Source organism: Phalacrocorax aristotelis, chromosome 1 (genome assembly GCF_949628215.1).
Source record: "Phalacrocorax aristotelis chromosome 1, bGulAri2.1, whole genome shotgun sequence".
Taxonomy (NCBI): Eukaryota; Metazoa; Chordata; class Aves; order Suliformes; family Phalacrocoracidae; genus Phalacrocorax; species Phalacrocorax aristotelis.
In genome coordinates, this window is record NC_134276.1 from 2,431,336 (window position 1) to 2,444,934 (window position 13,599).

The following is a 13,599-nucleotide window of genomic DNA, read 5'->3' on the forward strand; positions in this document are numbered from 1 at the left end:
CCCGTTATCCCCGTGCACACCCCTGCACCCTCTCGTGCACCCCTTGCACTCCCTGTGCGCCCCCCTGCGCACAACCCGTGCACACCCCTGCACCCTCTTGTGCACCCCTTGCACTCTCCCTGTGCACCCCTATGCACCCCAGCACCCCCATGTACATCACAGCACCCTTGCTGTGCACCCACCCCCCTGCACACCCCGTACACACCCCTGTAATCTCCTGTGCACCCCTTGCACTGTCCCTGTGCACGCCCATGTGCACCCCCTATGCAACCCAGCACCGTCCCTGTGCACACCCCTGCAACCCCCGTGCACACCCCTTGCATTCTCCCTGTGCACATCCCTGTGCACTCCCTATGCACACCAGTACGCCGCCGTGCACCCCAACACCCCCCCGTTTAGCCCCCAGCACCCCACCGTGCAGCCCCCAGCACCCTTCCTGCACCCCCCGCCCCGTCCCTCAGCGCCCCCCAGCGGCCGAAGCGGGACCCGGCGCGGCGGGAGGGCGGGGCGGGGCGCGGGGGGGGCGTGCCCACTCCGCCTCTCTCGCCTCACCCGCCTCTCTATGGTGGCCGCTCTAGCCGGCTCGGAGGCCTCCGCCGCTGGCGGGGCGGGCCGTTGGCGGGGCGCGCGCGTCCCCTCAGCGGGGCGCTCCCGAGCCGCGCTCCGCCGCCTCATTTTTTTCTTTTTTTTTTTTTTTTCTTCCTTTTCCCTTTTTTTTTTTTTAATTCCCCCCCGCTCCGCTTGCCTCAGCCCCGTCCCCGCCTTCCCTCGTCCGCCTCCTTTCCCTCCCCGCTCCTCAGGGCCGGCACTCAGGGCGCCCGCCCGCCGCTGCTGCTGCCCGTGAGGAAGAGGCGGCCTCTCCCCCCCACCCCCCCCCGCCATCCCCTGCTCCTCCCGCCGACCGGGACTCGCCCCGAACCGGGAGGGAGACGGTCGCTGCCCGCTCCTCCTCCTCTTCTCCTCCTCCTTCTCCTCCTCCTGCAGCGGGGGCCGCATCCTGCTGCCGGGGGGAGGGAATTGATGTGGAGACCCAGCGCAGCACCATGCAGCCCCCGCCGAGGAAGGTGAGGGGGGTCCCCCGGGGAGGGGGGGGGCTGGGGATGTGTGTGGAGGAGGTGGGTGGGGGAGATCGGCGTGGGGTGGGCGAGTGGGGCTGGGAGGGGTGACTGGGATGGGGTAGGTTTGGGGTAGGATCGTGGGGCCTTGGGGGGTGGGTTTGGGGGGGTTGTGGGAGGGATGAGGGGGTCTGGGGGTACGGGGCGAGTGGGGAGGGAGGCAGCAGGTTGGGGCTGTGCAGTGGTGGAGTCTGGAGGTGGTGAGAAAAGGGGGAGCGAGTGTTGGGAGGGAAGCAGGGTGCTGGGGTGAATCGGGGCCGTGGGGTGTTGGTGAGGGTGGCCCGGTAAGGGGGGAATGTCTTGGGGGGGCTGGAAGCTGGGCATGGGGGACCAGGTGTGGTGGTGGGGTGGGATGGGTCAGGTGTGGGAGCTGAGCTCTGGAAGCAGGACAGATTTTGGGGAAGGGCTGGCGAGGAAAGGGGTGCAGGGGGGGCCGGTGTTTGATCAGTGGGTGTTGGGGTAGCCGTGGCTGGGTCACCCCCATACCCATGGAGGCTCTGCAGATCAAGGAGAGCAGTGGCTGGGTAGGGCTGGAAGGGGGTCAATGACTGCAGAGGGCTTGGTGGCACGGAGGTGTTGAGACAGCCTGTACCGGTTGTGGGGTGCTGCTGGCAGTATTTTGGGGGCTTAGCTGCTTTCAGGTCCTACGGTGGGTTGATACCAACAGCAATGGGTTGGTTGTCTTGGAGCAGAAGGTCACGTCTGGAGTTGATGCAAGGATGCAGGCTACCCCGGCATGTATGAGGAGCGTGGGCGAACAAGGGGCAGCCAAAAATGTGCAACATATGTGTGATGGGATCAATCTGCAAATGCAGCGGGGAGGCTTTTTTGTGTCCATGCGGTCCCTGGGAATATGGGGTGCTTTGCGTTAGGGGGAGCTGGTGCGGGAAGAGATGCAAGAAGGAATGTAGATTTGGGGAAAAGGCTGCTCCTAGTGTGGAGTGTCTTTGTAGGCAGGTTATCTGGGGGACGAGGTGTAGTGGGGTCTTGAGCTACGTGTGAGCGCTGATACATGGAGACTTATCGGTTAGTTATTTTGAGGGTTATGTGTGATGGCCGGTGTGTGGGGAGAAAGGGGGAGCTAGAGACGATGAAGCGGGTCTCAGGATGGAGAGGCTGCTCCTTCACAGGCACCACGCAAGGGAGTTCTGTGGGTTTGAGATTCGTGCGTGTTACATATTCTTTGCGATGCTGCCCGATAAGGGAGGTTTGGGCTGTAATCGTTTACAGTCTGGTTGTTGTAGCTTGCCGTAGATGTTTGAGATTTCGTACCGTGGTGTTGAGGTTTCTCATTGAGGAGAGGAGATTGCGGGGCTTTGCTGTGTGAACTGTATAATAGTGACTAGGAGAGATGGGGAGGGGAGGAAGACTTGAGAGGGAGCGTAGACAGAAATCCCTTGTCATCCCCCGAGCTCCCCAGTAGCCCTGGCAGGCAGCTGCAGTGAGGATCTTTCCTCGACTCATTCCTGCCTCTCGACCTCTTGTTTTGCGGCTGGACTCTGCTTTTGTTAAACAGCTCTTATTTCTATTTTAGTTTGCATTTGGCAGCTTATTTATGTTACATGTGTATCATTCTTTGCCTATATTATTTCATTTGAGATTATTTCCATTACATGGGTCATCTTGTGTGGGTTTATTTATTTTAAGTAGGGATTTTTTTTTTCATATACAGATAAAAATGAAAATGCTGAAAGTTCATGTTAAAAATAGACACTTTCTGCTTAAAGTGATTTTTTTCTCTATCATGTGAAAAACTTGTCTTTATGTAATGTTGCGATTAAAAGGTGCTTGGTTGCTGGGGGATTGTTTTCAGAGTTAAAATCAAGGAAGCTTTTGCTGGCTGATGAGATCTATAATTTTTATTTTTTTTTTGCCTGGCTAGTGAAGAAGAGGGAGATCTGTGTCTTCTTCCTCTCTGAATTTTTCATCTCTCTTCCCCATTACAGTAACTGTTTGGCATTTCTGTCCTCATGAATGCATAATGTCTTCAGATATGCTGGTGATCACTTTATTTAGGCCAATAGATGGATTCCCTGTGATCACTAGAGGGCTTAAATGCCAAGACCACTTGTTTTTATGAAAACAAGAACAAAACAACCCCAAGGTTCCCCTCCCAAATCAAATAATTCCTGATACCTGTGGCAATGGTGCTACCTGCCAGTTATCAAGTGGGTTCCCAAAGTATTGAAATTTTAGCTTCATGATCACAAGGTTCAAAGGAAAAATTACACCAATACTGAAAACATAAGGCCAGCCTTCTGAAGCCTTTTATAGAAGGCTTTTCTGACCTCATGCACAATCAAAACCACCTCAAAGTTTAAGCTATCTGTAAGTGATAACAATTGTTGGACAGTTTGATAAATTTCAGAATTGTGTGACTTGCAATGAAGTGCTAAACATGTACACTGTAATTTAATTTTTGCCTCCTGTGGCTTGCTTTTTCTTTTTGGTAGGCAAAACTGTTTCGTTGCACACGAGCTTCCTTCCCAGGTTTTGGAATGAAATTGCACTTTTGTTGATGGTTGGGCATAAGTGTGAGATTCCTGCCATGGGCAGTGTAAACCTGCTGGGGTTACAGCGCTTACTGAAATTGGCCTTTATGATTGTTGCATGGGCTTAAACTGCACTCTTAACTCTGTGTTCGAATTTTCCACTGAAATGTTCAATTTCAAAATTGATGAAGAACATGAATTGCTATTTTTTCTTGTTGAAATTTGATGTAACCTCTACAGAAAATACATGTGGTCTATGTTTTTTTTTGTGTGTGTTTTTTTTTTTTTTGTAGGTGAAAGTTACACAAGAGCTAAAAAACATTCAGGTTGAGCAGATGACAAAACTTCAGGCCAAGCATCAGGCAGAATGTGATCTACTTGAAGATATCAGGTAAGGTTACAGAAAATGCTACCAAAATTCCTTTAAGATCCAGTTTTTGGAAGAACATTTGAGTTACAAAACTTCAGGAACTGACGATGGAATTTCCTCTTTGGATTTCCTGCTTTTAGGCTGTTAAAGTTTTGACACAGCTGGAAATTATAACTGGAGCTAACACAATGCAAACCATTTTTTATTCTCTTCAATGGGGGAAATGTAAAAAAAAAAAAAAGTCACAAACAACATACAAAAAGCATTGGTCTTTTCAGCAATATTTCTCGTTATGATAGACTGAGATTTACCAGTTGTAAGAGGCTGCTAAAATTATTAAAATATTTTAGAACCACTGATGATTTATAGCTCGCTAGAGATAGCTTGTACATTGATTGTATTTCTTACCAGAAATTTATAAGAAGATATTTGCATTTATAATTTAAAACTCTGCACAGGTTGACATCAATAGGGAAAATCTACATGACATCAGTTGCGGGGGTTTCAGTATTCATTTTCCCCAATGTGATTGCTTCTCTTTGAGTTAAAAATTTGCTTTTAATAAAATACGGTGGTAGTGGGTACCTGGCCTTGTGTGAAGGATTAATCATTCCATTTGGAGAGGATCAGTTTCCAGGATGGTTCTTCTGTAAGATATTCAGCAGTAAGTCCACGGCTGTCCTGCTCTTTTTGGCAGTGTATAGTCCACCCGTTGATTATTTAAATAAGTTTTTTTTTAATTTATATTCGAATATAAAATGCAAATGTGGCAGCTTTGACAGATGACGTGCTGTTTGTCTCGCTCTCATGGTGTCCTCTCTTCATAAATCAGAACGTTGAGCCTTGAGCCTTCTCTCCCCTGTTTTGCTCTGTGGGTGTTGAAACACTTTTTTTGTATGAGAAAGATCACAGCGTTCATTTCCTTAGATTAAAATTAGTGGCTGTGCAGTGTTTAACTAGCAAATGCTGAGTAATAAGTAACAGACTGATCCAAGGAATTTTTCCCCCTAGATAGAAGCTTATTTTTAGAACATCTAGACCAGGTACTGCTGCTCTGGTCCAGGTTTTGTTAGCATTTTCTATTTTTCAGGAGCTTAAAATTACTTCTGTCTGTATTCTGCTGAAAGGTGTCATGAACATGATTACCCTGTGGATACAAAAACAGCAAAACATGTGAAAACGCTGGCTTAAAATATTTTTCTTTAATGTAATTTAATTCCTACAGTTAATTTAATTTGTTAATGTTATGGATTAAGAAGCTGTGTTAATATATCTAATTCACTGACGTGGTCACTAAACGTACATAGTCTCTGTTCAGCATTCTTGTTGCAAGCAATCTGCGCTTGCAGAATCACTGTGTGGCTTTACAGATTAAACATTCTTTAAATACGGAATGATGTGATAGGATATGACAGCTCCATCGTGTCAATGATTTGTTCAAATATCAGATAACAGCGCAAGAGAGAACAAGAGAATTTTTGCTTAATAATGTTTGCTGGAAAAAACCCCCGATCTTGGTTTGTGATGCAGAGACCTTTTAATTGCTGTGAAGGAGGAACTGGGCTTTGAAGGCCGGGTAGTCTTGATGCTGCGCTGGTCAGCGTGTGACACTCGTGTGAGAAGTCGGGTGTCAGCCTCGTCATCCCGTTACTTGGGTATTTACGACTGTATTCAGGAGAGCAGCCACTGTCATTCCGGAGCATTCCAGAACGCAGTGCTCGCTGGAACCACACACAGGATCTTTTTGTCTCTGGGACGAAGAATTATTTTTATAGAAAGCCCCCTGCTGTTGTCCAAAAGTATTAAAATTTCACTGAATGCTGTTTGTTTATCAAGGCTTGAGAGAATTAGGGTCCTTTTGAGGCACTGTCGGAGCTCTCAGGCACTGCAGCAGTAGAGCTTCGTGCTCTTGTATTACGCGGCTCTGAATTCTGCAAACGTAACTGCTGCAGCGGCAACGAGGAACTCTGAATACGTGGCTTGCAAGCTAGTGATTAAGAATACGTATTTTAAAATGTTAAATTGTAATAAATAATTACTGTATTTGTTAGCATATAAATACCAACGTTCAAATAGCATGCAGTGCTTATAAACCATAGCATTTGTGTAGGATTTAAAACTCTTAATTAAATTTCTTACATCGTTTCAGTTCAGTTTTGTATACAACCAAAAAGAAGCGATACAAGGAAGAGATCAGAAAGTTCCCTTATGAATTCTAGCAGAATACATCTATTGTCTAGGATATTAGCAGATGATTTTTGGCAGCCTACCAGATCATGAGCATTCTTGCCATTCCAATAGCTTTGATATCTTTATGCAAACCCGAGCACTGCTTTAAATGTTTGTAGTTTGAAGGCTTAAACTATGTCATTTGGAGAGGATGAAGAATGATCTACTGTTTATTCCGAGCGGGATTCTTCTTGGTCAGGGTTGAGGCATATAGGTGTAACTATGTGTTAGCAAAGAGGTTTAAAAATACATTTCTGTGTTTATAATCTCCATTTGGCTCTTCTTGCTACATTTCTTCATACCTGGTGACTGGGGAATTGGTGGAACAAGTGATTCAGGATGCTTTTAGGATCGTTGGCGCAGTTTTAGGCATGACATATGTTTGTCTTCTGTTGCTCACTGAGGCTACCATATTCTTTCACATGGTAGATTTGTGCTGGTGTTACTATAAAAAGATTGTCTTTCTGCAGCTGTGGTGGAGAAAGAGGTATTTTCCTCCTGAAAGGTAAATGTAGGCTTTGTTGTGAACCAGAAGTCCATCCAAGCTTCTCTATGACTAGAAGTACTTCACTCTATCCACACCTGGCTGCTTTTAGGCAGCAAGTTCCTTTTGAATGGCTGAATTTTTCAGGGGTGTTGGCAGTTTTAATTTATTTTGGTTTTAAAGATTTCCTTATTTGATTGGTGGTAGTAAATAAGTCACATGTAGTGGTCTGAAATTGCCCTTAGTTTGTCGGGACATGGGCATGCTTTCCTTTTGTGTGTGCGTGTGTGTGTGCATGCGTGTCTGCAAAATTGTAAAGAACTCTGGAAGATCCACGTTTTAATTCAGCTTGGTATTTCTGTAATGTAGTTGTATGCTATAGGCTTTATAAACTTGGTAGGTGATAGTTGCTTTACCTTGAACGTTATCTCAAGGCTTGCTTTTCAAAAGAACTTTATATGCTGTTACATTTTTCGCTAATGTATTCTAAAAATTTGAAAATGTCTTTGCTTTCATGTTTTGCCAGAGAGAATGAGGTTGTGGTTACGTGGCTTTTTTAATCTGCTAAAGTCCAGACTGCCGCTGAAGGGCCAGCTCCTCTTGCCAACGGTTTCTACTGTCTTCTTGCAGGAGCACCAGGATGGGTGAACCATGTGGATTAGGGAACTCACCCACCTGAAATCAAACCTCCCCTGATTTTTCTTCCCCAAAAGTGATAATTTTTGGCTAAATCCATTCCCAGCTCCAGCTTGCTGCATGGCTGTGCAAGTGCCGCTGCTGGCATGAGGGGCAGGAGGAATGAGTACCTGAGCAAGGAGAGGAAAAGCAAGATGGTGCAGTGCCAGCCCAGGTTCACATGGGATTAAAGTCACCATGTAACCGCAGCCTAGTGCTCCTGTAGAAGGCACAGCTTCTGCTTTGTGAATTACAGAGCTGGAAGGGCCATCTTATTTAAGCCTTAGCTAATTTTCTGCTGTCTGGATGTGTTAATCCTCTGTTGCTTCATCATTTTAAGTCAGTTGGCTGTGCAGTATGTTGAAAATAGATGTCAAGATTGCGTTATTTCTGGCCGAGATGGAATAGCAATATAATCCTTTCACTTGTTGGGTCCCAAGTTTAGGTTTTCATCATTTTCAACTAAATGAATGTTAGAGGAATTACCAAAATTGTAGGCTCATAATCTTTATGTTCTCCTGATATGGATGCAAATATATGTACAAATAGCTCCTTCTGTTTCTTTTGCTTTTCTAACCTTGTGGTTTCTCCCTCCTTACCTTTTCTTCTTAATTAAAATATATTCTAATTCGGACTAGCATATAGTGTACAGCATCCTATAGATTCATTCAACTTCTTTTCATAAAGCCCCATTCTTCTCTCACTCTATTTCTTTGTCATTCTCCTTTCTCCTTCTGCTGCCTTGGCTTTTTTTGTGGTATGTTCTGTCTTCCAGCCCCTCCGCCAAAGCCCTGCCCTCTGCAGATTGCTTCTTCCTTCCAACTTGTCAACTTAATTTTTTGTTTTCCCTCCCAGACACTTCACCTCTTCCCTAGTCTGTCCTTCATCCCATTCTGAGCTTGTGAATTTTAATTAGTTTTTGGGTATCACCTCTGTTTCTGAGATGCTTTGGTATTTAACATCCAGCAGTACTGCTTACGCGCCTGCTAGGTTCGTTAAGCCTCTGTGTTTTCTTGTTAAGTGGGGAGATCTTGTGAGTCTTCCTTAACAATCTGAGCCCCTTCTGGGCTCGAATGCTGTTGCCCTGTCAGCTGGGCTGTCACTCGCGTCTGCTCCGCTGAGATGTAGCGGGTTAGATGTGGAGTATGTGGATGAGGAAAGGAGGAACTTCTGGGGATTTGTGTTTATGTGTCCAGTATGAGGACAGAGAGCTTCTTCGACGTCTCTAACTCCGTGTCTCATTCCTGTCATAACAAGCCTGAGTGAACTGTAGAGATATTTTAAAAAAGAGAAAGTAAAAGTATGAATGAATATGTATCAGTAGATAGCTAGTTGCTGCTAGTTTTAACATGTCATTTTATGTACTGAATTATGTTCCACTTAATAAAGTTGCGTGTAACCTTTTGCTATGAATATACTTTGTACTCTCCCGTGGAATTTGACTACGCTTCTGTAATCTTACTGATTATATTGGTGGGTTCGTGATAAGGTCTACAGCAACTCTGGCTGTGAGTCAAGCTGCTGAAGTAGCAACTAACTGCAGTTCCAATTTTAAATACAGCAAATCTAATATAGCAGCTACAACACAGATCACTTAACAGATAGTGTGTTAGGGAAAAGTCTGGTCGCAGTATGGGTAGCGCTGCAGAAGGATAGGTATCTGGAAGAGAAAACTGTAAACGAATACGTGTTTATATATGTATATAGCCATACATATTAGGATGCCATAAGAGATTCTGAAAAATTATGAGAAAGCTTTACTTTTCCTGTCCTGAGGCGAAGTGGTGGTGAGGAGTTTACCTTTCTTCTTGTTCTTTCTGGTCTCCAGCTGCAGGGAATGCAATTTGTTTGGATATTCTTGAACCCTGCGTGGGGCTTCAGTGCATGTTTGCCTCTGGCTAGTGGGTATCTGATAAGGTGCTTTTTTTAAAAAAAATTCCTGTTCAGAACTTCCTCTTTGCAGTCGCTGGGAGGTTTTCATACAGAGGTCATCTTTTTTTCTTTTGTGCCACTCAGAAATTTGCCCTTTATTGCCATCTTTTCCTTTTTCCTCCGAGGTCATTCACTCCATTCAGCAGGCGTGATGCTCGCCTCTGTGTTTGGGGCTTTCTTTAAGCAGGAGCAGAGTGATTTTCTGTGTTTGCAGGTTCTGAATTCTGTAACGTGGCAAAGTGGAAGAGAGCAGAAGAATTAGAAGAACTCATGAAAACTGTATGCATGATACTGTTTTAGTCTTGGAGGTTTGATTCACACTTGAAAAGGCTTTCCCTTTGCAACTACTAGATCTAGAGGCTTAAGTTTTTTTCTTTAAAGCTTGCAATTTTCTTAGCAGTTGATGACACTTTCTTTCCTCTTGGGTTGATCTTTCTCACCACTAGTGAGTATTGTGAGTTCATTTTTTGTTTTTCAAGCTCTGTTAATTAGGTGAGGGGACACAGCGTAATTCATCGCTATAACACTAAATATGCAGAAATTTCAGAAATTTTGAGAGAAGCTGATGGTGTTACTTCTGAATAATATTCCGCATAAAGATGCCACGGAATCTGTGGTCTGGGCACGTTACCTATAATTAGACAGTCCTTTAATGAGATGCTCGCATTCTTGATGGAATTAAAATCTGGTGATGTTTTGACTGGAACTGTTTGAGGGAAGCTTGGAATGTACTTTAAAAAAAAAAATGTTGCCTGCTGGGTATGGAAGTCCAAGTTTTGAGTGAGGGGAAAAAAATAATAAGTTTCAGTATAAACATAGCCACAGTGTAATGATTCAGGCCTGTCTTGGCACAGTGAAATTCTGAAATGGACCACACTCCTTCATGTTTTTTTTTTTTTTAATCCCTGACATATAAAAAGTAATGGATCTCCTGTTTCAATATTTTTAAGTAGCTTTACAGTTTTTGGTTAACTGATGGAGGCTTGGTTTTGACAGTTCTTTGGTGTTTTTTTTTTTTGTAGCAGAAGTAATAGTGTAAAAACCCAACAATCCATTTCTCACATCAGAAAGAAAATTAAATTTTTAAATTTTTGTTTTTACTCCACTTTAGCTTGAAGGTTTGCATTTGAATGAGCTTTTGTGTATTAAACCAATTCCAACACATGCTCTGGAAGTCTGATTTTTAAGGGCTTGTGTTTCCTTAGAAGCTTTCAGGGGAGTTCAGGCTTGTTATGTTCACTGGTGAGCACTGTGCCTTCAGTATGCGCGTCTTGGAAGACAGTGAAAAGATGATGATTCTGGTACCAAATCCAACCCGTGTATTCTTTGCCAAAGGTTGCATTTTCAGTTTTGACTCAGTGCCCCCTTTTTAAGAATGAATTCTTTAGTTTGCAGAAAGTTGTGTGGGGTTTTGGGTGTTTTTTTTTTTTTTCTTCTGAATTTTAACTGAGTATGGCCTTTCCTGGAGCTATCGTTTTTCACCATGTTATTTGGCAGAGCTCTAGAAAACCAGCAGTTGTGATGCAGTGCTGCAAAGTTGCCTTTGTTAGAGATTTTTACGGCGACATTTGCAAGGTGAGGCTGAAGACCGACCGAGTTAGGTATGTGTATTAGAATACATGGTACGGGATAATTTTAAAGGAAAAAAGTGCTCTTCCTTTGATCCACTTGATCAGACCTGAGCCTGATTCTGTGAGGAAGGCTTTCCCTTTGAGGTTCTGAATATTCTTAATTTCAAATCTTTCTTCCAAAACCCTGTATGGAAGGGGAATTGAAGATGTTCAGGACATACCACAAATGTCATGATAAGCTGTATTGGAAAGAGGAAGAGCATTCTTATCATTCCAGGCACAATTAGTGTAGCCTGGCTTAATTTCTGATGGTGTTTGATTGTATTTGTTTCATCTTGTTTGGTGGGATAAAGTTTATTTGGCAGGTTTTGCATCCTTTGCCAAGAGTGCTTTTAGCGTCTTTTGCAGACGGTGCTTTCAGCCTTTCTAGCATAACCTACACAAAGACTTTTGTAAACAATACCTGCTGTGGCTGGGGACTTTGAGGCTGTTGATAGAGGGCACTCCCCCGTTTTCATCTAGCTTTGTGGCTGAAGACGTTATTTTATCTTCCCCTCCCCTCTGTGCCAGCCTTATCTTTCTTCTGGAAGTTATTTCAGACATTTACAGGTGAACACAGAGATGTGCATCCACCAGTAAAGCTGATTTTGTGTTAGTCCAGTTCATGGTCCGTTGTATTATCTGTCTTGCGGGCACAGATTCTTGTCTCTTGCCTCTGTGAGAAGGGTGTGGTGAGTAGCAGGAGACGGTATTACACCACCAGAACTGGCTTTGCTGAAGTGTTTTTGACCATGTGTCAAACTGGCTCAGAAGAAGTTCAATTTTTGCCACGCTGAAAATAGCCGCTAGCACGTTGTGAACGCTGATTCTTGGCAATGCCGATGTTTGTGCCACGGAACTGGAGTTCATCAGAAAGTAAAACCTCGGCCATGATCCCTAAGGCAACCAGTGTCGTGGGTTGGTGTTTCTAAAAAATAATGAAAAAGATACGGCTTTTCATAGAAGCTGATATGACTCACAGAATCTGGTGGTTGTTGCTGAAGTGGTTTTTCTGGTTTTACTAAAAGTTATAATTGGAACCTGTGTGTGTTTTGTGTCTTGTAAAGGCTAGTTGAACTTTATATAAAGGATGCTGCAGAACCTCTTAAGAAACATACAGAATTTATGTTATAGACCTGTTTGGCCAATCTCCTGATGGTGCATTGTGTGAATTCCCTTTTAATAGTTGAGTTTCTGGATTCAGGTCAAGTCTGGCTTTGGAATCAAAAGAGAACGGCCGGTCTCGCCTCCCATCAGGAGACCTTGAAAACCTCATGGCTTTTCAATGCTAGCGAGCGGGAAGCTCATCCTGACAAATGAGGGGAATGATACTATCAGAACATGCCTCATGTAAATACTCTGTGCAGGGGAGGCAGGGGTACAAAGAGACCTTTTTTTATGGTGTTTTGGTGTTTTTTTTTTTTTCCCCCGACAGGCCAGTGTAGCGTGGTTATCTTGACTGCAGAGAACTTAGTACCGTGTTACTTTGCTTGCCATCCTCAGCTGTCACTGACATCAGCTTCTCCTGCTCCTAGTGGACTTTCAACCAAGCTGTTATCTTGTATTACAGTTTGTGATTTCAGTTTTCTGATGAATATGCATCTGATTTTTTTTTTTTTTTTTGGTCTTAATACAGCCGGGGACCTTGTTCAGTCTTCATAATCGCTTACTGCAGTATGAAAGCACGCAAAAAAGGTGGCTGCATTCATGTTTTTAAAAATGGGCTGGCAAAAAAGGGCAAACCTAATCAAACCAAAATTATTGCAGTCAAGTATTTGCAGTAAATGAAACTGGTTTATAATGGCTCAAAGTAGTGCTTTTCTGTTTGTTTTTTATACTAGGTCTTAAAATTTTAATAACATTTTTCCGAAGTGCGTAGTAGGAATATGTTAAGTTAGAGGCTTTTTATTGAATTAATGTTTGTAAGTGTTGGGTTGTATTTAGTTCTGAAATAAACGCAATATTTCCAATTAATACTTGAGGAAAGAGAGTAAAAGTAACTAAAAAAAGATACGTTGAAATCTAGTTTGTTTTTTTTTTTTCCCCTGTGCGCAATTGTAAGCATGTAGATTCTATTATTAGATTTTTAAAGTCACTCTTAATGTTTGGAGATGTTCCTCGTAACAGTCTTTGGAGTTAAGTATTCCTTTCTTTGTGCCTGTGAGAATGCGGTTAGGTCCAACCTCCAGTGGCTGTGAGAAGGTTGTTCACACACATCTCTCTCCTTGTGCGCTTTCTCCGTCAAACATCCTTTTAATGAGGAAGACAAAATGCGTTGGTGTCTAATTTTATGAGAAGAGCTCAGCCATGCAGAAGATTTTTGAAGATTTATGGTGGTAAAGCCACTAAGTATGGTTATTTCTAGCTTCTGTGCCAGATGCGAGCTCGAGTTAGTGAAGAAAACTTTGGCACTTGTGACCGTGTTTAAATACATACAATACCGAGCATAAATAAGTTGTGTTTTTGGCTCTGCTATACCCTGTGTGCATATTTGCAGGGGAGAAAAAAAAGGGAGGAGGCAAAGAACGAAACAAGCCACAGTTTTTCTTGAGGGTATGATACTCTAAGATGATCTCAGATCAAAAGTGCTTTTAAAGGTGTTTGAATATAAGGCTAAATGAATTTGTATATTTTGTGAGACATTCCTGGTGATATTTGGAAAGGCTGGAAATTTGAGAAATTACTTAAAATT

At 43.6% G+C, this 13,599-nt stretch overlaps 1 protein-coding gene across 2 annotated transcripts in view; it reads left to right on the plus strand.

Moving 5' to 3' along the window:
• Window positions 1-653: 653 nt before the first annotated feature.
• FCHSD2 (FCH and double SH3 domains 2) overlaps window positions 654-13,599 on the plus strand; it is a 167,410-nt gene continuing 154,464 nt past the window's right edge. The window contains exons 1-2 of one of the 2 annotated variants that reach the window (XM_075111324.1): window positions 654-1,064; window positions 3,901-3,998. In XM_075111324.1, the coding sequence (XP_074967425.1) occupies window positions 1,044-1,064; window positions 3,901-3,998 (119 nt within the window). In that variant the 5' untranslated portion in view covers window positions 654-1,043. The remainder of the gene's footprint in view (window positions 1,065-3,900; window positions 3,999-13,599) is intronic. The other variant, XM_075111390.1, reaches the window with a different exon arrangement.